This window comes from Pelmatolapia mariae, linkage group LG17 (assembly GCF_036321145.2).
Source record: "Pelmatolapia mariae isolate MD_Pm_ZW linkage group LG17, Pm_UMD_F_2, whole genome shotgun sequence".
Lineage (NCBI taxonomy): Eukaryota > Metazoa > Chordata > Actinopteri > Cichliformes > Cichlidae > Pelmatolapia > Pelmatolapia mariae.
The window spans coordinates 27,421,542-27,449,057 of NC_086242.1; the positions used below are offsets into that span (position 1 = coordinate 27,421,542).

At 41.0% G+C, this 27,516-nt stretch overlaps 2 protein-coding genes across 5 annotated transcripts in view; one reads left to right on the forward strand and one right to left on the reverse strand.

Moving 5' to 3' along the window:
* The window catches only part of phactr1 (phosphatase and actin regulator 1), a 44,976-nt gene extending 28,873 nt beyond the window's left edge, over nucleotides 1-16,103 (forward strand). For 2 of the 4 annotated variants that reach the window (XM_063460200.1, XM_063460197.1), the window contains exons 2-12: nucleotides 128-292; nucleotides 3,874-3,954; nucleotides 4,490-4,615; nucleotides 4,701-4,898; nucleotides 4,978-5,239; nucleotides 9,244-9,443; nucleotides 9,676-9,832; nucleotides 11,793-11,848; nucleotides 11,949-12,010; nucleotides 14,034-14,174; nucleotides 14,251-15,982. In XM_063460200.1, coding sequence (XP_063316270.1) covers nucleotides 128-292; nucleotides 3,874-3,954; nucleotides 4,490-4,615; nucleotides 4,701-4,898; nucleotides 4,978-5,239; nucleotides 9,244-9,443; nucleotides 9,676-9,832; nucleotides 11,793-11,848; nucleotides 11,949-12,010; nucleotides 14,034-14,174; nucleotides 14,251-14,355 — 1,553 coding nt within the window. In that variant the 3' untranslated portion in view covers nucleotides 14,356-15,982. The other 2 variants (XM_063460198.1, XM_063460199.1) reach the window with 2 other exon arrangements.
* tbc1d7 (TBC1 domain family, member 7) lies at nucleotides 16,032-26,815 on the reverse strand. Its single transcript, XM_063460201.1, has 8 exons — nucleotides 26,568-26,815; nucleotides 26,256-26,375; nucleotides 23,843-23,923; nucleotides 23,237-23,427; nucleotides 21,983-22,120; nucleotides 19,762-19,907; nucleotides 18,641-18,770; nucleotides 16,032-17,753 (listed from the first exon to the last, which is right to left on the reverse strand). Exons 2-8 carry the CDS (start codon nucleotides 26,365-26,367, stop codon nucleotides 17,667-17,669), a joined length of 885 nt encoding a protein of 294 aa, XP_063316271.1. The 5' UTR covers nucleotides 26,368-26,375; nucleotides 26,568-26,815; the 3' UTR covers nucleotides 16,032-17,666.
* Nucleotides 26,816-27,516: the final 701 nt, after the last annotated feature.

Below are 27,516 nucleotides of genomic sequence, written 5' to 3' on the forward strand. Positions count from 1 at the left end.
AATATCCAAACAAATATGTTGTTGTGCTGAGCGTTGGAATAAAAAGCGCATAATTAAGTGAGTCAAAACCACAAAAACAATGTTTTTATGCATTTTGTTTATCTGCTTGTTAATGTTGTCTTTTCAGCTGAGGAAGTGGAGAGGTTGGCAGCGATGCGCTCTGATTCGCTGGTACCGGGTACGCACACACCTCCCATCCGGCGGCGGAGCAAATTCGCCACCCTGGGTCGTCTGTTCAAACCCTGGAAGTGGAGGAAGAAGAAGAGTGAGAAGTTTAAGCAGACGTCTGCAGGTGAGAACCAAAACTTTGTAAACAGCACATCTGCAGGTCGGCAGCCAGCTCTGCGCCTTTCTGCCCTCTCTGCCTCACTCCCATCTCTAACACCTAGCAACAGCCTTGAGAGACGCTGTCCTTTAAAATGTCAGCATCAAAAGTCTACTGTGCATGGTTGTGGCTGTCTATGCACAGGGAGATTTCATGAGTCCAGTCATTATAGTCTGATACGTCATATAAGCAAAGAATGGCTGTATGTAGAAATTAAGCAGGAACAAGTAATCTTAACCTTCATTTGTCCACTGAATTCAATTTTGGAAGTAGACATTTCCATTAGACCATGAATGCAGCATCTTTATTTAGCTCTAAAATCCAAGTGAAGAATAATTAATTTTCAAATTGATACCATAGGTGCATTCAATAAAACTCTGGAGTTTGAAGTTCAGTGACCTTGACCTCAAGTCAGAGGTCAAGTTTTTTGAAAATCTTGTGAATGCGATAACTCACGAAGGAAGTCACCTAGGATGTTCAAACTTATAGCTTAGGTCCTTCTACTGGGAGGCTGAGGGGCAGCACTGATGGCCTCCAGTATTTTTAAGTCATGATGATGATTTCATTTATAAAGGGAGAAAAGGTTATCCAAACCTACCTGGCCCTGTGAATTAATTATTCTCATGAATTAACTGTAATTAACTACAGTTAAAGGTGAATTTAATTTCGTTTATCACCCCCAGTCCCGATTGCCGCCAGACCTTTGTGATACTTGCCATATATTTGAGCTTGGTCAGTGCATCTCTGACCACAACATACATGTTTTTATCTATACATTTTTTAGTAGACCTTAGAAAAGAGTTTTTGAAAATTAAACATCCTGACAGCTGTGATGGAGCTCGCTGGACCTGTGACTACCTGTGACATGGATGGGCTGACCTGTGTGACAGCCCATCCATGTCAAGAAAAGTGCAAAACTCCATTTGCTGTTAGATCCTCTTTAGTGCCATCTCTGTCAGTCATTAATGAGGCTGCTCTCTCACATGTGTATCCACTCAATAAAGGGTCCTGCTGCTTTCTGATTCTGCAGGTATGTAATAAACTCAGAAGAAAGACTTCTGCTAACAGCTGGAAGCAAGAAGGTAAACATCACCTCCCACTTGTTTAGTCAAATTCGTGAGCTGTTACAGGCTCCGTCTTCATCATAAAGACTTTTCTACAGATAAAGAATAGTCAGCACAGGGGAAACATAGTAACTGATTTGTATTCTTTCAGTTTTGGTGCGCATGTATATTTGGGATCCAGCCTCTTAAATCAGAATGACTGAATTTGTGCTTTTTCTCAGGTGGTGTGATGAAATGCATAAATGCAATAAACATTGGGATCAGCCAAATTGCTATTCCAGACATCAGTGTATTCCTGTTCTTACACAATGAACTTATACTTGACTTTTTTTAAACACTGTTGCTGAAAGCTGTTAATTCCACTGCTGTTCAGAGATGCCAGCACAGCAGCTGTGGAAGAATTGATCATTAATGTTGGCCGTAGCAACAAGTGAGCTTCAAATGGAGTTTGCCAGCCAACGTGTTGTCTCTTTAACAGTGAATTAACACTTCATTCAAAGCAGTGAGCAAATTTGAAAGTAGTTTCATATGTCTGGCTCGGGGCTACAATATTCAGCGAGTACTAAGCTGTGAAGCGAAGGAAAGTGTTGGATTTGGATGCCGAAATAGCCGCTGTTGTTGTTGTTTCTCAGCTGGCTGAATCATTTTACATCCTGTTCTCACTGAGCGACGCAAACACGCAGCAGAGGGGTGAAGAGAGGCTTCCTGCAGCCAAGCTGTTCTCCCAGCTGTCACAGCAGTTACACAGGTTTTTTTTTTTTTTCATTTTTTTACCCTGCTGAAAACCTTCCTCCCTTCTCTGCACCCAGATAACGAACAGTATACGTTTTATAGCATGTATACATGCGCACAGGTGCTACATGTTGCGCGCACCGTGTGCTTTTGCTGCACCCTGCTGTCATGCAGTCAAGGTGCATTGGATTATCCAGATTTTCATGCTTCAAGTAAAAATATAGCTGTGGGGTTGAATAGGGTTTACTGTAGGAAACACAAACAGTTATGACTACAATACATTGACACTGGGGCAACATATACAGAACCAGTTTTACATTCTATCCCTAGGCACCTTTTCTCCATTTTCTTTAGCTGAATCTATGAAACATATCAAAGATCACACAAAGTTTGACAGACATAAAATAGTATTATTGCATCAACAAGGTGATTCTCAAAGAAACGTTGGAATGGAGAGCATTTGTTTTCCAACAGCTTCATTTTCAGCATGACAGCGATCCCAAACACACTGTCAATCCAGTAAAAGCATATCTGTATGGAACTGTCAGTCATGGATTGGCCTCCCCACAGCCTGGACTCAAACAACGTGGGAACATCTGGACAGAAACGGAACAAAAGGGGGGGCAACATCCAAAGAAGAGCTTTGAATGTCCTTCAAAAAGCCTGAAGAACTATTCTTGAAGACTACTCGAGGCTTTTTCCTATAAAGACAACATTAGACCAGCTCCTCTGTACCCTTAACAATGAGTGTTGACACCTCAGTGTATATATAAATAAAGATGTGGTTTGACGACCATTAGAGTCTTTTCATGGGTAGCTGAATAGGCAGAGACCACGCTCGCTAACTTCTAATGAAAACCCAGTCATTTTGTGATATACAGCCTGAAATATGACAGAAACCACTCAGAAAAGAGCTTCAAGGGTTACTCCTAGAAGAGAAGTCGCTAGAAAGCTGCCCTAAGAGAGTTCAGCTTTTGTTGAAGAATAAAGGTGGTCTTGCCAAATACTGACATTCAATTTCGTTAGAATTTTACAAACTCTGTTTTTGCCTTAAATACTGTATTTTCATGAGTGTTTGTGCATGTTTTAATAAATTGCTGCTTCTCTTTTCCACGGGGTGGTTCAAGACTTTTGCTTCATAAAGGCTATATAAGACAAAATGCATCGGTTAGACAATAATCCTGCATTACTATGTGTGTGGGTGATGTGTAGATATCAATTTACCAAACTGAGCTGTTAGAAAGCAACACAGAAAAATGCATTACAATGGTGCAGCCATTAAATGACTTAATTAGATATACTGTATGTCGGTATTTTTTAAAAAAGAAACGACTTGTAGTATTGTAATATTGCTTTTATTAACTCCCCACCCTAACATTTTACAGATATTGTCTCAAACCATACCAATGAAAATGGCATTGGAAAAGATATATTTTCACAGCTCATGCTGGATATGCTAGAAAATGAAAAAGTGTTATTTATGGGAAATGTTTAGGAGTGAGGAGGCAAGTAGGCATCTCTGTCAGAGGATCAGTGAACTGGTAGTGTTGTGTTTGTGCGCACAGCTCAGAGGGTCAGTCACATGATATTTCCTTGGCACACAGCAGCAGTGATGGAAGCAGCAGCGAGTCCAAAGAAACAGCTGCTGCAGCTGACTCGTTCCTTGATCCTAATAACTCTGTTAGCATCCAGTACAGCAGCTTTCTTCCTGTTCTAGTCGTTTCTGACGTCTCCTCCTCTGTGCTCCCTCAGTGTTGGAGAGGAAGATGTCCACTCGCCAGAGCAGAGAGGAGCTCATCAAGAAGGGAGTCCTAAAGGAGGTCTATGAGAAAGGTGAGGCTCCACACAGCGAAGGTGAGAAAGAAAGTGGCCAGTGTTGTAGTTTTATTTATTCTCTTTGTTTTGCGGCCTGATTTTGATTTTAGATTCAAATAAAAATGTAAAGCAAGATTTTTCCGGCTTCTAGTTGTGATTCATGCCTTTACTCTTGCACTTTGATTGGTTTGAGTCTCTCACATTGTTCTGTCATCAGTGGTGTGGTGCTGTTTAGCAAGACTCACGCAAGCTTGTGCACAGTTGTAACTCATTTTTTAAGTGTCAGTAAATCCAGTGGCAAGTTTACTTACAGCACACCAGTCAGCTTTATCATGACAAGACTGAGCTTAGGAATATGTGTGCCTGTCTGATCCTTACCACCATTCCCTCACATCCAGCTGCTCTACCTAGGTGTATTCTCCCTATCTATCTTTGAAAACTACACTGTTACGTGAAGTAAAATTGTAAAAAAATGCTTCATAAGGAGATCCTTTGCTCTGTTTTTTCATTTTTTTACCTACGTTTCAACACCAATGTGCATCTTTCTGTGCAGATGGTGCATCTCTGACCATCCGGGAGGAGGTGAAGATAGAGAATGGTCGTTCCTCGGTGCTCGGCTCCAGCCTGTCGGAGTCTGAAGGTAGTGAGCTGATGGAGGGAGTAGCAGGAGCAGCTGTAGGTAGGCAGCACAGCCTCAGAACCACTGAAACCTCTTTAGGTATTTGATTCACAGTGGTCTCTGACTGCTTTGTTGTTTCCCCCAGGCTCCCTGGAGTTTCAAATGCCTAGTGATGCTCAACAGGACCACACCCAGAAATCCAGTCAGGCTCCGCCCACAAAGAAGTCTATTATATATCAGGCTGATGGTGCTGAATCAACCCTCTGCAGACCTCCAACGCTACACAAACAACCTCCCGCTCTGCCACCCAAGCCTTTCAACAGGCTACCCAATCACATTACAGGTGAGTGTGTCTCCATGCGTGCTCACAACCGCATTAGTGCGCGTGTGCCTAATCCTCCCACATCCACCTCCTCGTGCAGACGGCGCCCCCGTGAAGTTGCCATGCATGTCGGCTAAGTTGTCTCCTCCTCTACCTCCGAAGAAGCTCATGATCTCCGTACCTGCAGGGAGCATGGAGCCCTCTTCTATCGCCTTCCAGAAGTGCCCCGCCCCTCCCAGCCATGCTCCAATGGGTGCACACTCACTGCAGTACGGGACCCTGCCTGTTCCTCTCCACCCGCCCAGCCGAATCATAGAGGAGCTGAACAAAACCCTGGCCCTCACCATGCAGAGGTTTGAGAGGTGAGGATCACACCACAGAGGCCAGAAGTCAAGAAAATATCAGAGAAAAGTCAAAAGGCTCGTTAAATTGATCGTTTAGAACTAGACTGTAACATAAAGAAGCTGGGACAATCATATTTTTGACTAAACAAAAAATTACAAAAATGATTAAAAAAAACATTGTTTGATTATATAGTAGTTTTACAAAACTGAGAAAGGCCAATTGATTAATCGACCAGTCCCCTCTGTCCAGCCCTGGGCAACTTTGCTAAGCACCAGCCCCCGTGCCACAAAAAGTAGGGAAGAGTGTCGGCCCCCTTATTCCCAAAGCAGATGGCTCTGTATGTTGACTTGGCACCAAGTTGAAAGCTCGGATGATACTCTGTTCTGAACATGGACATGGACAGCTGTCATTCCTTATATACTTCTTTAAAGTCCGCTGCCCGGGCACACAGGTAGTGTGTTGTAATGTAAAAACAGACAGGCAAGCTGATGTCCACACGGACCCTCGCTCACTGTCTGATGAAGAAATTTACATCACAGGGATCCAAGCAGATCCAACTGACCCAGAAGCCAGATGACCTCCCATTTATCCAGGCTAGGTTGTGATACTCTGAGATCTGTAAGGCAAATGTTTTAAGAGCTCATACGGTGACTATGATGATCTTGTGCTATAGAACCACGATCTGAGTCAGAATCCTTCACACCAACTCACAAAAGTCATCCACGGACAGCACAACGCCATTTTAAGATTCAAAAATGTATAATTTATAGGGAAATATTCCTATTTTTTTGACAGTTGTCTACGAAGAATATGGCTGCGCAGCACATACACGACCATAGGAGCTGTGTTTTGTTTTGTTTTTTTAATTTGTTATTTTAGTAAAGCAGAGCTATCCATTTTACAAAAACAAATTGAAACATCTGTTTGGCTTTCAAAGGTCTTTCTGGATTTGGATGCAGTGTCTGACTCCAGAATAGTGTGTGTGATCTGCTTCCACCTGAATGGACATTTTAAGGATTCACATTCAGAAAAGATTAGATTGAGTTCTGGTCTTTCCATAGTTGTCACCCATGTGACCTGTAGTCCACAGTGAAAAGTTGTTTTTCTTCAAGGTAGGTGTAGCTCTTTATGCCTACACATCACTTTGTTGGTCTTATAACAACACAAAATAAGTTGAAAACTAATCTTTAAGATTTGCCAAGACTTTATTTAGATGCCATAATGCCTCCTGCAGGGTGGTCTTTGTTTTTTTTGTGTTGTTTTGTATTTTTATCACCTGAATATGAATGTGTACTACACCCCCCTTGATTCTTCAGTGGCACAGTATTTCCTCCTGTCACTGAAGCCTTTTTGTGTCTTTTGTCCCTTCTCCCTTCCTGAGTCCTAATCAGTCACAGAAGATGTCGGCCCTTCACTGAGTCTGCTTCTGCCAGATGTTACTTCCTGTTAAAAGGGAGTTTTTCCTTCCTACTGTCGCCAAGTCCTTGCTCGAAGTGGGTTGTATGATTGTTGGGTTTTTCTCTGTATTATTGGGTCTTCACCTTTCAATATACAATGTAAAGCACCTTGAGGTGACAGTTGTTGTCATTTGGCGCTATATAGAATAGAATAGAATAGAATAGCCCTTTATTGTATTGTACACGTACAATGAAATTATGGATGCTCTATGACAACTGTGCAGGAGTGAAAAAAAAACCATATATGAATAGTAAAGACATCAGGAATAAATAGCAAACAGAAGAGATATACAGTCTAGAGGAATATATACAAAACAATAGAGAGGCACACACTGGAGAGCAAAGTGCTTGGAGGTAGTGCAAAGAAAAGACTTGTCTTTGCACTGTCTATTTAAATATCACAATTTAGTCTGTCTATTCACAGTCTGAATTAGAGTCGGTGTGTGAGTGGACTGAGTGATGAGGGTTACTCAGACCATGGCTCAGATTGGTGAGGTGGGTGGGCAGGGGTGGGGTGACGGGGGAGAATGTTTTTAACAGGTGCCTCAGGTCATTCAGTCAGGTGTGTGACCTGATTGACCTGAGGCACTGACCAGAGGGCAACTGGTCAAACAGGTGGTGAGCAGGGTCCAAGGGGTGACCTGTGATGGCCCTGGTGATCCCATCCCAAGAGACCATCACCCGATCTTCCAGGGGCAGGAGGGAAGGATCGGACGATGGGGAAGGGACAGGGCAGCCAATAATTTTTTTGGGCAGTGTTAATTACTGTCTGCGCAGCCTTTCTGTTCTCAGTAGTGGCCCCTGCGTTCCAAAAATCTAGAGCACGCCCTCCGCTCAGGAGTGGAGGAAGACCAGTATCAGCCTCAGGTTATTCTTTCTCAGATTCCACCCATTCTCCTTTTATAATAAGAGGGGAGTGGACCTGTCTGTGCTTCCTGAAGCCCATTAGGAGTTCTCTTGTTTTAAGGATGTTCAGCTTCAGGTTATTTTCTGAGCACCAGTGGACAGGTTTTCTACCTCCACCCTGTACGCTGTCTCATCTATATCAGAGATGAGCACAACCATCGTGCAGGTTCCAATAGGGGATCTGAAGGTGGTCCAGTTTGGGGCTGAAGATGTCTGTCATTATGGTGTTGAATGCTGAGCTGTAGTGCATCTTTACGTAGCTCTTCCTGTTCTCCAGATGGCTCAGCGCTCTGTGAAGGGTGATGGTGATGACATCCTATGTGGATTTGCTCTGTAAGCAAACTGGTGGGGGTCAAGGGAGGGGGGTAGCAGTCTCTGATGTGCTGAGACACTATCTGCTCTAAGCACTTCAGGACTACAGAGGGCTATAGGCCTGTAGTCATTGAGGCTGTCTATGCCATAATGGTGGAGGCCTTCAGACATAACCTGTATAAAGGCAATTGAACTGAAGTGATAAGTCAGCCATACAGACAGGTTGACAACCATGGAGGAAGGGAACAGGAGCAGGTAAAGACTAAAAGACTACTAAAGAGTCCCAAACCCAAGAAAACATCTAAGTGAATTTGTTCCAGTTTACAGGGGTTAATGGTTGGTTTGCTAGCAGAACTTAAGGCAACATTAGCTTCACTACCACAGCTGAGATGTAAATGATTTTTAAAAAATCATGTGTTTGTCCAAAAAGGAGCAGAAATCTGTCTGAAAGGTGTGGTGTATGCGACTTAAGTGCCCGTTCTCCTATCTTACCCTAGCTCACCGTGCCATTGTATTCATTTCATTTGATTTCTAAACCCTTCCCCTGTTTCTCTGTACTACTTCTGACTGTCCGCCTGCCCCTCTGTAGAAACCTCTCAGGTTTCTGATCCCTCATAACGAGAGCTGATTAACAAAATGTCACACGTGGAAAGCTTTGTTCTTTCATTACCTCTGGCATCTCCCATATGGAAAAGATATATATAAATCTTATAAAGTTTGTATCTGTCTTGTGTGAAACTTGTATGAAAAGCATACAAGAGTGAAAACAGATATAAGATCCCTTGAAAAATTATATAAATTAAACTTGTATGTTTTGGATACTTACTAAAACAATACATGAAAGTAATGAGAAAGTGGCCACTTTCATGAGTAAATCATATAAGCCTTATATGATTCACTATATGAAGTAGGCCACATCTTATGCAAGTCTTTTATAAGTTTTTACTATTTCTTTTCCATATGGGCTCACTCATGGAAGCAAATGAAACATTTGTCCTTCACTACTTCACTTTCCATCACTGTGAGTGGTGGCCTCTCTCTTTCTTTAGCCAGCAGGCTTCTCCTTTAGGTGGCTGGTTTGTTTTGTGTGTTTTTTGGGTTTGTTGGGGGGGGGGGGTTGTTTTTTTGGAAAGTGCCTGTTTTTTGTGTAACCCTTCTTTTGTTTTGGAATCATCTCTCTTCACTGATTGGATGGCAATTTTTTTGTTGAAACTTTGTGGCTGAAAATTCAGAAACCTGAAAAATGTGATGTTTATCTGCATCTTAAACTGACTTCACACAGCAGTGAACGTGTATGTGTGAATATGTTTGTGTGACACGTTTACCATTTCATTCTAAAACTGCAGCTCCATGATGCACGCCGTTCCCACGGTGATGATCGAGTGCGACGATGACAAAGAGAACCTCCCTAACGAGGCAGACTACGAGGACCTGCCAGGCATGTACAAGGATGAGGAAGAGGAGGAAGAGGAAGACGAGGAGGAAGACGAGGAGGAGGAGGAAGATGACGATGAAGAAGAGGATGAGGATGATACACTGTTTACAAGTAAGCATCTTTTTGTCTTTATTAAAATTTGGCTTACACCCACCATGGTCTTCAAGGTCACATTGAAACCCTGAAAAACAATAAAGAGGACAGACGCATGTACATTAATGAGAATTACAAAAATATTTACAGCAGAAGAAGATCTATACTGTGTGCCTCTTACTGGGAGGCTGCGACAGCCTCAATCCGCTTAACTTTGATACGATTTCCTCTGCCAATATGTTCAATAAAGGCACACTGGCCATGAAGGTCTTACGAAAAGACTCTCTGGCCATCAAGCTGAGCAACCGTCCATCCAAAAGAGAGCTGGAGGAGAAGAACATCCTGCCACTGCAGTCAGACCAGGAGCGACTCGAATCCCGGCAACAGACGGCCACCAAACTGACGAGGTGAGCTTCCGACTTAAGAGCACACATGCTGATGTGGCACCGAGCCACTCGGAGGAGCGGTACACACGCCCACATCGCTCATCACATGCACATCGAGTCACCTGCAAAGTGTTTCAACCCATGCGAGCTGTGATAGAGGCGACCTGGCTGCTGCAAGGAGCAGATGATGGAAGATGAGACATAACGAAGGGATGACGCAAAGCAGAGAGGGAAAGATTAAAGGTGAAGAGCAGGGGATGTAAAACGAAATAAAACGGAAAAAAGAGAATAGTGTCGTGACTGTAAAGGTGAGTGCAGGCTATATTAGATGTGTACAGACACAAAATGTTGTCAAAATCATCACACAACATTTGAATCATTCTTACTGTGCCAAGTGGCAACTTAAGCCAGTGCAGAAATGCTAAAGGCTACAGTTCCATGAATGGCCACTTGAGGTCACATACAGTCCTAATTTAAAGTGCCAAACTTTTAATGAGGTTTCTAAAAAAAATGCCCACTGCTCAAGAGTTGTCCATCATATCACATCACACGTGACACAACCACCGTTTTTTGGGAAATGCGTGTATTCCCGGAGTCGTTAGTAGTGCTTCCTGTTTCTTCCGGTTGCAAAAACCTGTGAGAAAACTGAGTGATTACTTTGGTAGCTAGGAAATATCCAGGGTTGCCTGTAGTTCTTCTTGTTTTTTACCCTGTCCTGTACAACAGCTTTAGCTAGCAGAATCAGGTTGTGCCAAACAGTTTGCTTTGCCAAGAGGAGCCCTGTAAATTTTTTATAACGCTTTAGCTTGTAGCTGAACACGTGCACTGCTGCTGAATATACAAATAGTAAAACAATCCTATTTTACCAGTTTTCATTTCCAGTTTGTGTTTTCACAGCTCCACTACGGCTCAAAGAGCAGCTTGTCAGTCTTTATAGACAAGTCCGTCACTTCCATTCAAACTATGACTGCAGCAATATGCTGGTGACCAAAGTAATCATAAAGAGGCTTTTGCCAGCCGGCTGGGGACTACACATTTTCCTCTAATGACAGGTGGTGGCCAGGGGCTCACTGATTGGTCTCTATGTCTGTGTTAGAAGTAATTTTCTCAGTGACTGACATCAACCTCCACCAACCAGTTGGGAACAAGCATTTTTCCTTCACGACCAGAGGTTGCCTCGCTAGCAAAACTAACCATGTTTACAGCCCGTGTAGATAATTTCAGTCGCAGAAAGGAGTTCATCTTGGTTATATTTCTATCGCAATCCATGCTGTTGCAAAATTCTACTCTAATATTGTCTGATATCATAGTGGCAAGTCCACATTTTATATACAGAAATGTATGAAATGTACTGAAATTTATCTAAAATCTAAAGCGCACACACAATACTTAGCTACATCATTACTGCAGTAAATATCCATCTTGTATAACCACTCGCTGTAATATATGACCGGGGTCGTTACCCTACATACTCATTGTGCTCTTTGGTCCTACTTAATAGGTTTTCACAATATTAGGACAACTTGTAGTGTGCAACTGCTTGTATTACTTAATGAACTCCACATCTTAACATTAGTTGGTATTGTTTTGTTAGACGGCTCTGGAGGAATCATCCTTATCTTTATCTTCCTCTGGCTGATGTTTTGAGCCTCTCTGCACTGTCCACCTCTTGTTTTTTGTTTTTTTTGGAGGGTTTTTGGCAACTTTTCTGCTTCTTAGCCTCCTGTTTTCAGTCACTATCTGTCATCCTGCTATTCCAGTGCCTCTGAGTCAGTACCTACTCAGTAAATTCACAAAATACTGCTTCATAAGAAAAAAAAAAGACTTCCCGTGCACAACCAGCTCTTCTGTCCACAGGAGTAAAATCTCTTTTTGCATATGTCGAGAGCAATAAGCATGATCTGAAAGCTTGCACGAATAAACATTAAAATCATATAAAAATAGCTTTCCTAAAATAGATGCTTTCCTTCCCTTTATTCAGACGGTTGAGTCAAAGGCCGACAGCAGAGGAGCTAGAACAGAGGAACATTCTGAAACGTAAGTCACTTTGCATAACATGAAGGAAAAAGAGAAAAAAAACTACAGATAAAAATGATTTGTGTGTGAGTGTGTGTGCTTTCTGTGCCATTTCCTGCAGCTCGAAATGATCTGGAGGAGCAGGAGGAGAAGAGGGAGATCAAGAGGCATCTGTCGAGAAAGGTAAAGGCAAAGAAGATGTGGACAGCGTGTCTTTGATCAATCAGTGCTGAGATGGTTCATAACCCCAACTAGAAATATGAACATGGTTGCCTTGGAGACTAACCTGCCGCTCTTCAGACTGCAACCCTTTGAGAAGTAGTTTTTGTGTGTGTCTAAGATCGTCTCCATCGCAGTCACATCTCACAACTCTGTTACTGAATAATAAAGAACACCTGACACAGTAAACGTCAGATTAGAGTATATCTGATGATCCACCATACAGCAACAGTCATTCTGATTATCGAGCACATAAATCTGTGTGTTTGTTTTAGTGTGACCTCCATGGACTGAAGTTCTGGTCTGTTGGTGTGTGCTGATATGCTGTGTTTGCGTTTCTCCAAACATCTCTACTTAAATTGTTCCACAAGTTCTTTTAAAGAGAGGAGAGGTTTTCTCCCAGCAACCCTTCCAAACAAGCCATACTTGTTCAGGTTTTTCTAATTCTTCTGACATAAACTTTAACATTATCATGCTAAGTGAGGCCTGTAGAGTCTGAGATGTAGCTCTTGGGTTTTTGACAATGTATCTAAGTATTTCACCGTCTGAGCTGGGGGTGAATTTGAATTTGAAAGTTATTAGCTGATGCTAACAATCAGCTGTGTATCCTTTTAAAAACAGCCTACAGTCATTCACTCACTACGTGGTTATACACCACTCTGTGTTTAATCATTTAATCATCTTTGTCATGTCTTCCTCTCCTGACCACAACCTGCTGTGGCAGATGGCCACCCCCTCCCTTAGCCTGTTTCTGCTGGAGATTTCTTCCTCTTAAAAGGGAGTTTTTCCTTCCTACTGTAGCCAAGGCACTTGCTTACAGGGGGCCGCATGATTGTTGGGGTTTTCTGTTTTCTTTGTATTATTGTAGGGTCTTTCCTCGACAATGTAAAGCACCTTGAAGCAACGTTTGTTGTGATTTGGTGAATATAAATAAAATTGAACTGAATTGTAGTTTTCAACAAGTCTCACACGTCTTCTGAGCAATCCCAGGTCATTCTTCTTTGGTGAATCTCTCAAGCTCCTCCAGATTTGTTGGTCTTCAGTTCACCACACAGATTTTCAATGAGATTCAAGTCAGGGCTTTGTGCAGGCCAGTCAGTAATTTTTATTTCAGTCTTCTGGAGGTAGATCTTCACAGGAGTGACATGTATTTTGGGTCGTTGTTGTGTTGGAAAACAAAGCACTGGTGCAGATCCAGTTTTGCTGCTGTTTGAGGTTTTCTTTGAAAATCTTCATATATCCTTCTTTCCTCATGATTCCTTGACTAGACTCCTAGTTCCATACGCACTGAAGTATCAACAGTTTCTCACTTGGCTAAGTCGGTCACTTGTTGGCAGTTGTTCTGAGGATCAGGCAGATCTCTCACTAGTCTTTAAAGTCGTTCACTTCCTACCTCTGTGCTGTGTGGCTTTGAATTTCAGTACATTTCTCACTCCAGTTCTTGACACTGTGATAACTTTGTATGTCTATCTGCTCCTTAGTAAGCATAAACATTTTTTTCTCGTGTAAACTGATTTCTTTTGATGCATGATGCTTTCCCAAGTTACAGCTCAAACTCTGGCTGAAGTTTTTATACTGTGTGTAAATTGGACAGCAACCCGCAGTTTTAATGATTTTATGTGTTTTAAGAATTATAAAGTTAAAGCACATCAAAAAATTTAAATCTGTAAGTTGGGGCTAATCATTTTTGTCCTTGTCTGTACACACCTGAAAGTCCAGACTAGCAAACTACGAAAACTTCTGCTTTTGTAGACATCTTTACACTTACTGACAATTAATTAATCAGGTGCATCTGATTAGCAGCACCCAGCTGTCACTTACCCTCTTGGTTCGTAAGAATATAAGGATGTAAGGTCTGGTATTAAAAAAAGGGGAAGTTTTTTATAAAATTGTACAAAACTGTACAAAAGACAAAGTTAACTGTACTGAGGAGCACGAGTTACTTAATGCTGATTGGACAGCACCCATCTGTTCATCCACCTTTCAGCTCAGCCAGAGACCCACAGTCGAGGAGCTGAGAGAGGCGAAGATCCTCATCCGCTTCAGTGACTACGTGGAGGTCGCCGAGGCTCAGGACTACGACAGGAGAGCAGACAAGCCGTGGACTCGGCTAACAGCTGCAGATAAGGTTCATTTCTCACAAAGACTGGATTCAAGTAATCTGTACTAGTGTGCTTTATCTAAGTGTGTGTTTCTTTGTTCAGGCTGCCATTAGAAAGGAACTAAATGAGTTTAAAAGCACAGAGATGGAGGTGCATGAGTCGAGCCGTCATTTGACCAGGTATGGAAAAGTTACACAGAACAGCTAATGAAACAAAGCACTCTTTGTTTTGCTTTTTTGTTAAATGACGTGTGTTGGGGAAGGTGCCAAAGTAAAGGTCATGGTGGAGTTCTGCTATGGACAGCAGTAGTTTTAAGAAGTCTGATTACACTTTTATAGCTGCCTCAGCCTTTATCAGCTAAAGCCTCACGTTGTCAGCTGTAGCTGTACCATGCTGCGCTGCCTCCAGATTGTTAAGCCCATAATTATGAGCAGCCAAGTGTGAAATCTTCAAATTACTTTCCTAGTTGTTTTTTTTTGACGCAAATGCAATATCTCCTACTTTGCAAGTAAACCAGCAGAGGTGTTAACATACTGGTAGAATCATGCTGAAGTCACAGGTGCTAAAATCTGGTGTTGCCATTAAAAATATAGGCTGACTGGAAGTGAAGGTTTTCCTTTCAGGGTATCCTGTCAAATATTTGCTCAGTGAAAAATTCTAATTCATCATTTGGGTTTTTTGGCTTCTTCTTTTGTCTCCCCTCCTCTCAGTTTTCGAGAGCAATGGCAGAAAAGAGGGGGAGCTGTGCTCTTACACACTGTGAGATCTGCTATGATGTGTGGTTTGGAGATGGTGGTGCTGACAAAAAGACAGGAGGCTGAGCTGGAGGTGTCAGAGTTAAATATGTTGAGGTTTTCTTTGGGAGTGGCCAGACTGGACAGGGTTAGAAGCGAGCATAGCAGAAGGAAAGCTCAAGCTGAGTTTCTTGGAGACAAAATTGGAGGCAAGGCTTCCCATAGGGCCATGCTTGAAACAGCTGACAGGGGCCCTCACCATGTTGGCCTTTTTTGTTGCTGGTTTGGCCTGGAGTCTTGCCAAGATGCTAGCTTTTTACGAATTTTACGAAAGAACAGGGGACACTGTAGAAACTCTTGGTTTTGGAGTAAAAAGCATCTCATACACCGACCATTCCACACATCTCACAGGTAGCCATTCCAGCCTTTCCATCAGGGTAGGTGTAGACTTGTCCAACGTTCTTGATGGGCGGACTGGCAGGGATGGAGGGTGCCACCTCATCCTCACTGTCATCTGAGCTAGCGCTGCTGGTGGACTCCTCGCTGCAGCTGTCATAGCCATCAAACATCCCGAATGAGTCTCGTCGCTTACGATCTGAACCCGGGGTACGATCAGCCAAATCCCTTGTGTCTTCCTTCAGCCCTTCGTATAAATGCTTTTCTAGTTATCTGCACCTAGGGGTAGAACCTGGCTTTGAATTTTAGTCTACCTAGCAGGATATCGACAAATTACTCTGCAGCCGAGATGGTTTTGACATCTTCATAGGAGGGATAGTGGATACGTTGGACAAAGGACGTTGAAGATTGAACTTCCAGGCTCATGAATGAAGTAGTTTAAGTAACTTTAAATGGTTGGTGCCAGACAGGCTGCTATGAGTAGTTCAGATTTTCAGGGATTTTCCTGCACAATCATCTCTGTAGTTTACACAGATGGTCTGAGAAAGCGAAAATATCCAGTGAGCAGCAGTGCTCTGGAAGAAAAGGCCTTGTTGATGCTGGAGGTCAGATGAGGATGTCCTGACTGCTTTGTCTCCTTTTAGATAATTTCATTGTGTCAGAATAAAGAACATTTCTTCAAACATGCTCATTTTCTCTTCCTGGTTTCTTCCTACAGGTTTCACAGGCCATAAGTCGGCTCAGAGACCTCAGCCATGTTTTTAAAATCCCTTAGAAGTCTCAAGTGTTCAGACTGCTACAGATTTCCAACATCAACTTCGAACTGATAGGTTGGCTTCATCACACGAGTTTGAGCCATTACAGGAAACGGGAGAAAAACACTGAGATGGACGGATCTATGACTGTCTCCCCTCTGTGGAGATTTTGGTGACTTCTTGATATTCAAAAGCTTTTAATTGTCATTTTTTTATGATGAAGAGGTGGTGATATCTTTACTTTGCAGCACTTCTTTTTTTTAACAAGGCTCCTGGAGGTCCAACACAGAATCTGTGCCAATTTTACAGGATGGGGACGGTAAAAGATGAAACACAGGGTTTTTATTTCACTCTCACTGTTTTCATGCCTGTACCATATTCTCAACGGGCAGAATTTTTCCTTTGAGTATGCTTGTGTTAGCTTGATTTTACTCCACGTATGACATCTCAGTAATCATTTCTCTTTGCCAGAGGCATGAAAACATTCCACAAGTGTGTACTATTACAGGCAGCTGAAGCTTAAGCCAAATTGCCCTAAAATCCTAATCAAAGTCCAAGAGTGCTCTCTACAACAAAAGGAAATTCTCGTCTCCAAACACTTTCACATCAATCCACTGAGCAATAATGTCAGATTCAATCTAGTTGTGGGCTGCGTTCGAGTGTTCAAACACTTTTCAAACTTCAGATTCCCATTTTAAACCAAAGCAACTTGACCTGTTGTGAAAGCCGTGACCTTGAATGGAGAATTCTGGAGTGACGAGTATCGAGAGTTCAGTAACCCACTGTGTCGCTGTGCCTACAGGCGTGTTTACAGGGATTTCAAAGTTGCCAAATAACCTTGTTTATTTGATACAGAATATTATCTGTAGACACAGTAAAATGTTACTGAGCTCTCTGCTGAATTACAAGGACTGTGTTTGCATTTCACCTTTTATTGTCTGACATGAGCCTTTTTGGTACGAAACGTGTCAATCCTGCCACCTTACGATTTGCTTTTTTTTTCTCTCTTTTTAATGGTTTACACTTAAGATTGGGTCCATGAATTGGAGGTTTTTACCATGTTATTGGTGAGAACGAGCTGCGTGGGTTATGATTGTGTGTCTGAGTGTGTGCGTATGCAAGAGTCAGTAATATTACTGTCGCTTGTACGTGTTTAAAAAAAAATGTTTTGAGAAAACTCTTCTCAGAATTCTAAGAGGATGTACATAAATTAAAAGGCTTTTCAAATGTTCTTTTGTAAAGCAGAAAGACCTGCATGTGGGTATTAATTTATTGTGAGTCTTCTATGATGTATGCAGTTTCTTAAAGAAAGAAACTTATTAAAAAAAAATAATAAGTTACTGCCTCGTCTGTTTGTTTTTTTCCCCCCACCCACCACCAACTCAAGTCTCTTTCACCAGAATGGTTTGCCAGAGTCGCAGGGGAAACCTGGAAAATCGACAGTATGAAAAGGGTCCCCTGGCTTATCAAAAGCAGCCATGATGAGTTTTCAGTTCAGTTCAGTTATGCAGAGACAAAGCCCCGTGGATGGCGAGTGCTGCAGTGTCTTAGTGAAGCATTGCAAGTCCAGGTGGATTTCAGGAAAGAAGATTACTTCTGGTTCCAGATATTTTCCTCGTCTGGCTCCGTGTTGCTATATAGCATGGATCAGGGTGCCGGAGTACTTATGCCACAAATCAATGGCTTTAGTGACAATGGCATCTGTGTTCTCCTGCGGTATCTGGAAGAGAGATTGAAGGGAAAGATCATACAAAGCACATGCTAGGAGAGAAAATATGTGTCTGGACTTGAAAAGCTACAATGTAGGGGTCCAACTGTACATCTATCTGTCCTGTTAGGTCAAGGACGTCCAGTTCACCATGAGACTCGTTCAGTGGAATAGCACTTGTTTGGATCACGGGGTGTATCAGTTTAGTTTTATATCTACATTCTGACACTGCAGCAGGTGTTTTGGCAGTGCACCAGTTGATGTCTCTCACCTATCTGAACTACAGCACAAGGACACAGATTTAATATAAAATGTGTTCACTCATTCTATACATTCTAAGTGTCATTCAGTCAAAACCAGAACCTGCAACGTCTCTGCTTGAATGGGTCGAATCAGAGCACCCAATTGCTAAGAGTCCGATCATCTCCATTGACTTCAGTGGACAGTTTGCTTGTTTTGTTTTACAGAAATAATGGATCACAGAGCTGGAAGTTAGCAAAACACACTAGCAAAACTGCATTTTTATAAAGTAAGATATTAAAAAAAACTAAATTGTATTAGTGCACATCAATCAAATTCACTTGTGTATTTAAAACATGTTGGTTGGTTATCCAAAAATGAATTTGCAGATTTTGGGCATGTTAATTGAGGCCAAATGAGGCTAGCACAATATTAACTAGGAACAACTAATAGCCTGCACATTATTTTTATCTTTAATGTTATTTCATCCAATATTATGAAATCAGAAAAAAGCCTACAAATCCTGCCAACTGTAACTGCTGTATCTGCACCTGATTTACTGTACTAACTCGAAAACCAAGGCTGGAGTGTTTATTGTTTATCAGAATCCAGGTATTGTTGGACCCATACTGTGAGACACAGTTGTCTCTTATACTTACATTGCACAAGAATTTGACCATGCCCTCTGGCCGGTTGATGCCCATCAACATAATTTTGTAGCTGAGCAGGATCTCCAGGGCCACAAATACCAGGATCTTACACGAACCACTGATCACCTTGTCCCACACCCTAAAGACAAGGGAAGACCACAATCAGACCAGTAAAAGAGCCTGGATTTGAATTTACATTGGTTTTTGGGATTCCCCCCCCCAATTATCTAACAACATACTACCCAGCACGTCCTAGAGCACACTTAAAGTTTGATAAAAATATAAACTTAATTCAATTACTATAATTTTTTTGTTTGTTTTTTAATACTTAACATGCTTTAAAAAGACTGGCTGTCAGTTCGCATTTACTAATTAAGGCTGTAGGATAGTGGAGATTATTCCCAAGGTGAGCCAAGAGCTATGGAATAACACATAGTGCATTTGATTTTTGGAAAATTTGGAACTGCTACATTAAGGTGGAGCTAATAAAAATACATAAATGACAACGTAACAAGTACTGATTTTGTTCGATGTGTTTCATTATTCTCTGGGTCTGTAAATAAATTATATATAAATGAGAAAGTACCTCCAAAATCTGTGTAATCTGTCCTCAACACAAAAATCCATTTTATGCTGGAAGTAAATTTTGGGCTACACTCCACAAACCCTTGAGAATGTGGAAACCATGAATTGGCCTTCAGGTGACCTCTATGACGCAGTAACTGTGCGCTTTGACAAACAGTTAAGACAATCTGGACAAAGTGCAGCTTTTATGCACCTTTATGCTGACTATGTTTGCTTATTCATTAACACTGAAATCGACAAACTCAACAGTTCCTGTAAATGGACATTTGGGTCGAGTCAGCTGTTGCTACACGGCTTGTTGAGCCATGCCATTCTTTGTAAATTGTGACTTTGGTCTATGAAGAAAAGATGGCCGGCAGCCTTCTGAGTAAGACACAATGTGGAACCCTATATAAAAGTTTTCTGCCATGCTGCCATGACTTCGTGCTAAAAAAAAAAAAATGCAAGAATGCCCTTTAGCTTATGAGAATGCAGCTATCCTGGTTTTGTTGGCTCAATCCAAAGATGGTGAAATGAGCAGCTTCTGGAGTGAACAGTTAACTGACCTTTGCAGACTGGATTCAGGCAAGCAGCCAGCAAAGCAGTGTCTGAACCAGAGGTTGTAGGGCAGCTGATGCAGGGCTCCGCTGTTCTTCAGATGGTTTAGCAGTCGAGGTTCCTCCTGACTCAGATAATGCTCTAGGCTCTTTGGCTACACCAGGAGGAAAATAACCAAGTCTTTATTTTAAGATCTTTGTGATCCAGATTGTTGGATCATGAGAACTTTACCATTATGCATTACACAGACTGTACAAATTGAAATTACACCAAGATACACTCTCACTCAGTGTCTCAGCGTTCTGTCAAAAATACATCAAAATATGTAGATTCACAAATTTATAAACATATAAGCAGTGTTGGGAAGGTGTATGTATTCCACTACAGATTACAGAATACATGCCCCAAAATGTATTTTGTAACGTATTCTGTTACGTTACTCAATGAGAGTGACGTATTCGGAATACTTTGGATTACTTAATATATTATCATGCCTTTTACAACTACATGAATGTACTATTGCTGTGTGATTTATTACTATTACCGAAGGATACTCGCGATACCAATACCAACTAGATTTTTAAATCTTAATATAAAATGAGTAACAGTGGGGTGGACATTAGGTAAGGCTGCACTTTTTGCAGCGATCTCGTATAGAAAACTATTCCACGCGTATAAAAAACAGGTCCGCGTCTCCGAACCGTAGTAAAGGGACCTCTGGCTAATACGTCGGGTTCCGTGTCGGGCTCGTAGCTGAAAACTAGCTTTACTTTGTTGTCTGGGTCAACTTTGTTATCGAGAGACAGAGAGAGGCGAGTCTACAGTCGACTCTTAATAGCTTACTTACAACTGGGCTACACTGCCCATGAGGCTACATTCTTCAGGCCTATGCCTGTAACACTCTGCCTATTGCCTTCATATTGAATAATTTTTTGAACAATAATTTTTAACAATATTTCGTCACGTCATTATGCGGGCTGCAAGTAGAGGTGACACGGGCCGTGAGATTGAGACACAGGCATTTGAGCCTCTTAATGCGCGTTTTGTTTGGGTTTCGACCAGCGTGGAATTACCAAAAATAGAGAGGACATAGCCTAACATATGAAACAGGAAAAGACCACCGTGTAATCCATTTATTTCAACTGTATTCTGAATACCACCTTTTTAAACGGTAACGGAATACAGTTACTCATATTTTGTATTTTAAATACGTAAAGGCATTACATGTATTCTGTTACTCCTCAACACTGCATGTAAGTACAGCTGTCACTGTTTTAAACCACGTGCATGGGCCTCAGCTCTACTTTGACAGTTTGCCTTAAATAGAAATTAAACAGCCTCTAAAAAACTCATTAGACTCAGCAGAACAGCTGTCTGTATGCACACAGCTGCGAGGGTTATTTATAACAACATTATCAGTGCAGCATTATCTCCAACATTATTAAACTTCACAAAGATGAGCAGTCTTTTATTCACACTGCTCATTAAAAAACTGACATACAGGAAAAGAAATTACATAAACACACTTTCATCACCTAGTTCTCATCATTTGTCCTCAATTCTTACTGCAATTTATCCTTTCTGTGACCAAAACTATCCAGAAAATGATTTAGTTTAACTGAAGAAATTTTTCTAACCATTGTCTTTTTTCTTTTTTTCAGTCAACATCTGAGGCCTGTAGTATGAAGCAGGATTAGGGATTTAGATTTATTGTATCACCTGCATTGTGCATTAAAGCTCTTCATATTTTTCCAATTTAAACTATGTTTTGTAAAATATGCTGCTGTGGTGACAGCACACCTGGCCATCTTTAAGATTGGTCATATGTTGCCAAGACTGTCCCTTTACTTTGAATGTGCTCACTTAGATCGCTAAAGCCTGGGTTACTTTATTTGACTACTGAACACCTTCATGTAACCATTTAATGAGGCTTATGTTGTTATAGTTTTTGCTTTGTCCTTTTTCAACAATCTTCTTGTGGTGTGTGTCTGTGAGCCACGGAGTGTCTGCATATGTACCTTTATCACAAAACGTATCTAAAAGCTGCACTAATGCCAATTTATTCCCGTTCCTTTAGTTAATCTATTAACAATGTCAAACAGTTTGACAGGCTTATAGTATTTTTGCACCAAAAAGGTGCTTCACAAAGAGCTAGTAGCTGGAAACCTGGCATATCTCGGCATGGTGTACAGTGTGTGAAATTATGAAAACTAAACATTAAACACTTACAAGGTGAGGTACTGAGTCTCCAAACTTTGTATGGTACTGATTGACAAAACACTTGACGAGCCAGTAGCAGTCAACAGGATCATCTACAATCTCTTCCATGGCTCGGCTGATGGAGAGGAAGTCTTCATTCTCTTCATCCTGGTGAAGAAGAAAAAAAGAAAAGAAAACACATCAACAATACCGACCCAGAGAAAAACACTTAAAATAAAATCTGTACTTTTAATGTGGTCATTGTTTCTTCACAATCAAATAGCTATACAACAACACTTTCATTGAATAGAATAGAATCTTTATTGTCACTGTTACAAGAACAATGAAACACAGTTTGGCATCTCTCCGTTGGCAGCATGTAGATTTACATTCAGTTTGTTTAAGGACAGGAGAAGAAGATAAAAATAGGCATAGGTTTTAGGGGTATCTACTCAGGGAATGTGTGTGACACACAATGTGTGTAATACTATTGACAATGCCTTGGTTAGTATCATTATTTTCAATCTCACATGTCTGAATTTACAGTTATTTTTTCATTGACATACTGTATTAACACAACTGATCTAAAATCACACACAAAAAACTCCCCATAAAAACCTAGTAGGAAAAAGTTAATAGAGGGGATAAATTCAGTTTTAGAATTTATATTCAATGTTAACTGTAGCCAAGTTCAAATTGTTAATGCTAGCTTATTTTAATCAACAGCATTGTCATAAGTAAAACTAGGGTGGCAAAAGATTATTTTAGGGTGGCACATACCACCACACCATGCCACCCCTGTAGATTGGCCCTGTTCACTGCAAAACCAAGACTCCGCGTGTCAACATCTCCCCACACACCCAAAAAAAAAAAAAAAAAAGTTAAATAAACCATCTGTGATACCTGTGACTGTTCTTGGGCAGTTGTTTTAGTCACTATCCAGACTTTTGTTTCTGTAGTTTGATATCGTCACATTTTTTTATTTTACAATTTTTAGATGTTATAAGCATGACATTATAATTTCAATTGTTTATTCTGTCTTGTGAATTCTTGCTTGATGTACTTGTTGTTGCTATGATCTTTTGTTTGATCTTGAACTCTGCTGCTCAACCCACAAACGCATTTTCTTTACAAATGTGGCACCATTTAAGGGGAAACAAACAGGCTTTCGAACATTGTGAGAATTATTTCTTCTTAAAAAGCACTGTTACAAGAAAGAAATATGTGACAAAACACAAATTTCCATACTTTTTGCTTATTATCGACTGATATACTTTATTTTACCGGGGGTGAAGTCTCAGAGCATCGCGGGAGGGTCTGGCTCTCTAGTTGGAACATACGCAAGTAAACATGGGTGGAGGGTGTGGAGGAGTTGATGTATCTCATCACTTCCAGAGCTTCCAGGATATCCTGATACTGCTCCTTCCTGTAGCCCCCAACCAGAGCATGAGAGTCACTGTGTGGAGGTAGGATGCCTGCAGGCACAGATGACTTCTAGTTAAGAAATGTATACGTACACATTTAACAAAACTGAGTTAATTTTAAAAAAGGAGTGCAGTGTTCAGTTGTATTGGTCAGATTAACCTATTTATCATAAATACGTTCCAAACAAGAGAAATCGAAGTAAACTAAACATGCGTTTACATGCAGCTCTTAGCCTTGCATATGGTGTACTCAAAATGGCTGCATATGTCTATACTGCAAATCAATTACTGAAAATGAATATTTTAAATATAGTTTTTTAAAAAAAAAATCTTTAAAGACTAGTGCAGTACAATAGCTAAGTGATTCTCTCCCGTATTTTTTGTTTCTACCCATCTAGTCATATCTGCACATCTGCACAACTAAAGAGGGTGACAGGGTGAACACCTGATCGCATGTGATTCTTACCCAGCAGTACCTTCCACACGTGAATCCTGTACATGGAAGGAAGGGGGAACCTCTGACTGAAGGTGCTTAGCTTTTCTAAATCTGTAAGAGAGCAAAACTCTTCAGGTATGAAGTTTAAAAAAGGGAAATTGAAAAAAGAAAAAAAGAAATCTAAAAATACATTTATTTTTTTTTTTTGGTCTGGCTTTTTCCAGACAAAAAAAAACATGAAAAAAGCCAGCACAGCATCATAACATCAATAGATTAAGCTTTGGTCACTGAGAGAGTTATTTAAAAAACAAAAAACCCAAAACATTTTCTGATTAAGAATTTACTAAAATAATAAATCAGCAAAAGTGCTGTCAAAAGAAAGCTGCATAGCGGTGGTCTCAGAGGACAAGTAGTACCTCACAAGAAGTCAATTCTTAAAAGTTTAAGGAAATCCAGATGTTTAGGATGATCAGAGTCAGAGAGACTTTCTTTATCCCCAAAGGGCAAATAAAATCGATACCTTGCCGACCAAATGGCTGCATATGTCTATTTTATACAATACACAAACATCACATTGGGGAGACAGGTCAGGCTAGGTAGCACTGGCCGGTCGACTGAGCTCCAACAGCGAGATCAGTTTGAGAACAGAAAAAAAAAACCACCTCAGCGCATAGCACATGAATCATCACATCTCACAACACAGAAGACATAAGCTTCGAAGGCATTGGCGGGGGGGTGTAGGTCTGTGTCAGTGTACATGCATATGTGTGCGTGTGTGTGTGTGTGTTCCGTGTTCAGCCGAGAGAAAGTGTCCCTTCACTCAGTTAGGCAAAAGTCAACAATCTTCAGTCGACACAGGTGGTCTTGAATGAGGGGGGAGGCAGTCACAACACAGTCTTGTTATCTAAGGGAGAATTTTTTTATTTCCATCAGCTTTTGCCTTGAGCATCCAGCTGGCGCCAGGGGGGGCCGCATGAGATAAAGATGGTAGTTGTTTTGGTTAGCGGAACAAACAGCTTCCAATTTTACAACAAGCCTTGTGGGATTGTGAACAGCTGTAGCCGCTTCTTGTTCTTCGATAAGCCAGGTCCGAGCCAGCTCCAATCAGCCAGAACTCTGCTATTGTGGTTCCAAATTGGTAGATGTCGTTCAATGTCCTCCATCAAGAGTGTCATCAGACACACGATGCAACCAACCATCGAGTACCCGGCAGCAAACGTCTCCACAGGACAATCGGGCTCTCCCAGGCCCAGGAGTTGTCAGTTTCGTTAAGGGCCCAAATCCATAATTCTTCTTTAGGTTTTTAGAGAACAAGTCTGGGAGACTCTCTTAGGGTTAGAGAATAAGCAAGACTATACAAAGGACATGAGAAGCCAAGCAGGAAAGATAAGGGAGAGGGAGAAGGAGAAGGAGAAAGATGTACTCCATTTTACAGTGTATGACTCAGGAAAACAATCCTGCTCAGTTATTCATTCAAGTTTGAGATCTGTGGCAGTAAAAGAGGAAAATGTTAAGACTGGAATGTTTTTCCTCCTTGGAAACCTGCAACATGACCAAGAAGGTGCCCTTCATTTAAACGTTCCTCAGTTGTTAGTAAGGAACCCAAAGTGTGCGAAGAACATATATCTCAAGCCATTACACACCATCAACACCAGCCTGAGCCACTGACACATGTCAAGATGCATGCTTTCATGTTATGTGCACCATATTTTAACCATCCATCCATCCATCTACCATTTGAATGCTGCAGCAGAAATCAAGACTTATCAGATCAGACAATGTTTTCTACTGTTCAATTCCAATCAGCCCATGAAGATTAGAGTCTCCTTTTTCTGTTATCAATTGACAGGAGTGGCACCTTCTGCTGCTGTAGCCAATCTGCTTCTAAGTTTTACATGCCGTGCATTCATATTGGCACTTCTGCATAACTAGTTCCAATGGGCGGTTCTTTAAGCTACTGTTGCCTCCCTATCAGCTCAAGCAGCCTGGCAATCCTCCTCTGACTTCTGCCATCAACAAGGCATTTTCACCAAGAGAACTGCTGCACAATGCATATTTTCTCTGCAAACCCCTGAGTGGCCTGTGTGGGAAAAATCAAATCAGATGATGCAAACAACCATGCCGCATTCAAAAATCACTTAAACCACCTTTCTTCATTTTGCAAGACTCAGTTTGAACTTCGGCAGGTAATCTTGATTATGTTTACGTGCCTAAATGCATTCAGTTGCTATCACGTGATTGGCTGATGAGATATTTGCGGTAATGAGTAGCTGAACAGGTGTGTTTAATAAAGTGTTCGTAAGATTATATTATAGCATAGCATTGGCTTACAGGTATATTGTTATTGTCATGGTAGTGCGGACGCTTAGCTAGCAAGAGACTTTACACTTATGCTACCTATGCTAGCACGAGCGATAATGTTCCGTAGTTGGCTATTACCCACCCAGAGGATTGTCTTTGAGTAGTATCTCCAGGGACTTCTTCTCCTCCACTCCTCTGAAACCCACTTTCTCGTAGTATGCAGAGCGAAAATTTCTCTGTGGGTCGTCAGCCATGGTGCCGCCTGGACAGTTAAACATGTGCATTTCAAACTAAAGAAAAGCAAACTTTTAGCATTAGCCCGTTTTAGCCTGCATGGACATAAGACAAAGTTTCTCGTCCAGACGTGCAGCTTGGGGGAAAACAGAAAATGTTTTTAATTACGACGCCCTGCAGTTTGCTGGAACACAAACACAGTGAACACAAAGACTCTTACCTTGACGTTTCAAAGCGTTTCGGGCTCCCGCGACCCTCAGACAGCTGCCCCACAGCTATTTGCTACATAACGTAAGCAAACAAGCTAGTTTTAGCTTAGGAACAGATAACCAGCTAAAAGCATAACTACTCTAAAGTAAAAAATATCTGAGAGACTACTAAATAGTATTAAAGTGGCCGTCACAACCAGTGATAAGAACAATTTAAACAGATAAAAATTCTACAGATAAATTGACAACCTCCTCCGGATGCTATACAATGTTATTATGAAAACCCTTCCGGGTGATACTGTCAAAATAAAATCCGTAGCAACGTTCCAAATATGAAAAATAATTTTATTTTGAAAATATAGATTACCATGCTACGCCTCATATACGATTGCACTTTCAACTCTGCTTGCCTTGCATTTCTTGATCTTTATCTTGCAGGTTATTTATACTACATTATTTATACTACATTATTTATAAACAAATAACTAATAAAGAAAAATCAACAAGCTTCTTTCTTTAAGGGAAAGGTGTGTCACAGCTTTCATAACCCACTTAGAATACTATTTAGATTTAGATTGCTACTTTTTAGACTTCCTATATTTATTTTATTTTATTGAACTTTTCTGAGACATTTTTGCCTTTTCGAGCTATTTTGTTTTGTCAGATTCTATCATACTATTCTACTTTATGCATCTGCCATGTTATTGGCTGTGTTAACTGTTTTGGGTGCCCTAACACCAGTTGCTCAGTTTTATTTCTTTCAAATCAAACCTTAATCTGAAAAATGCATTTGATTACTTGTGATAATGCAAAGACTGAAGCAATAAAATACAAATATCTCTAATTTTTAATCTTTCATTTAGCATTTTATATAGATGAAATTACCACAGCACAAATGTATTGTGCTGTGAGTTGAAAATCAAACAAAAAAACAAATGAACAAACATATCTTACATGGCA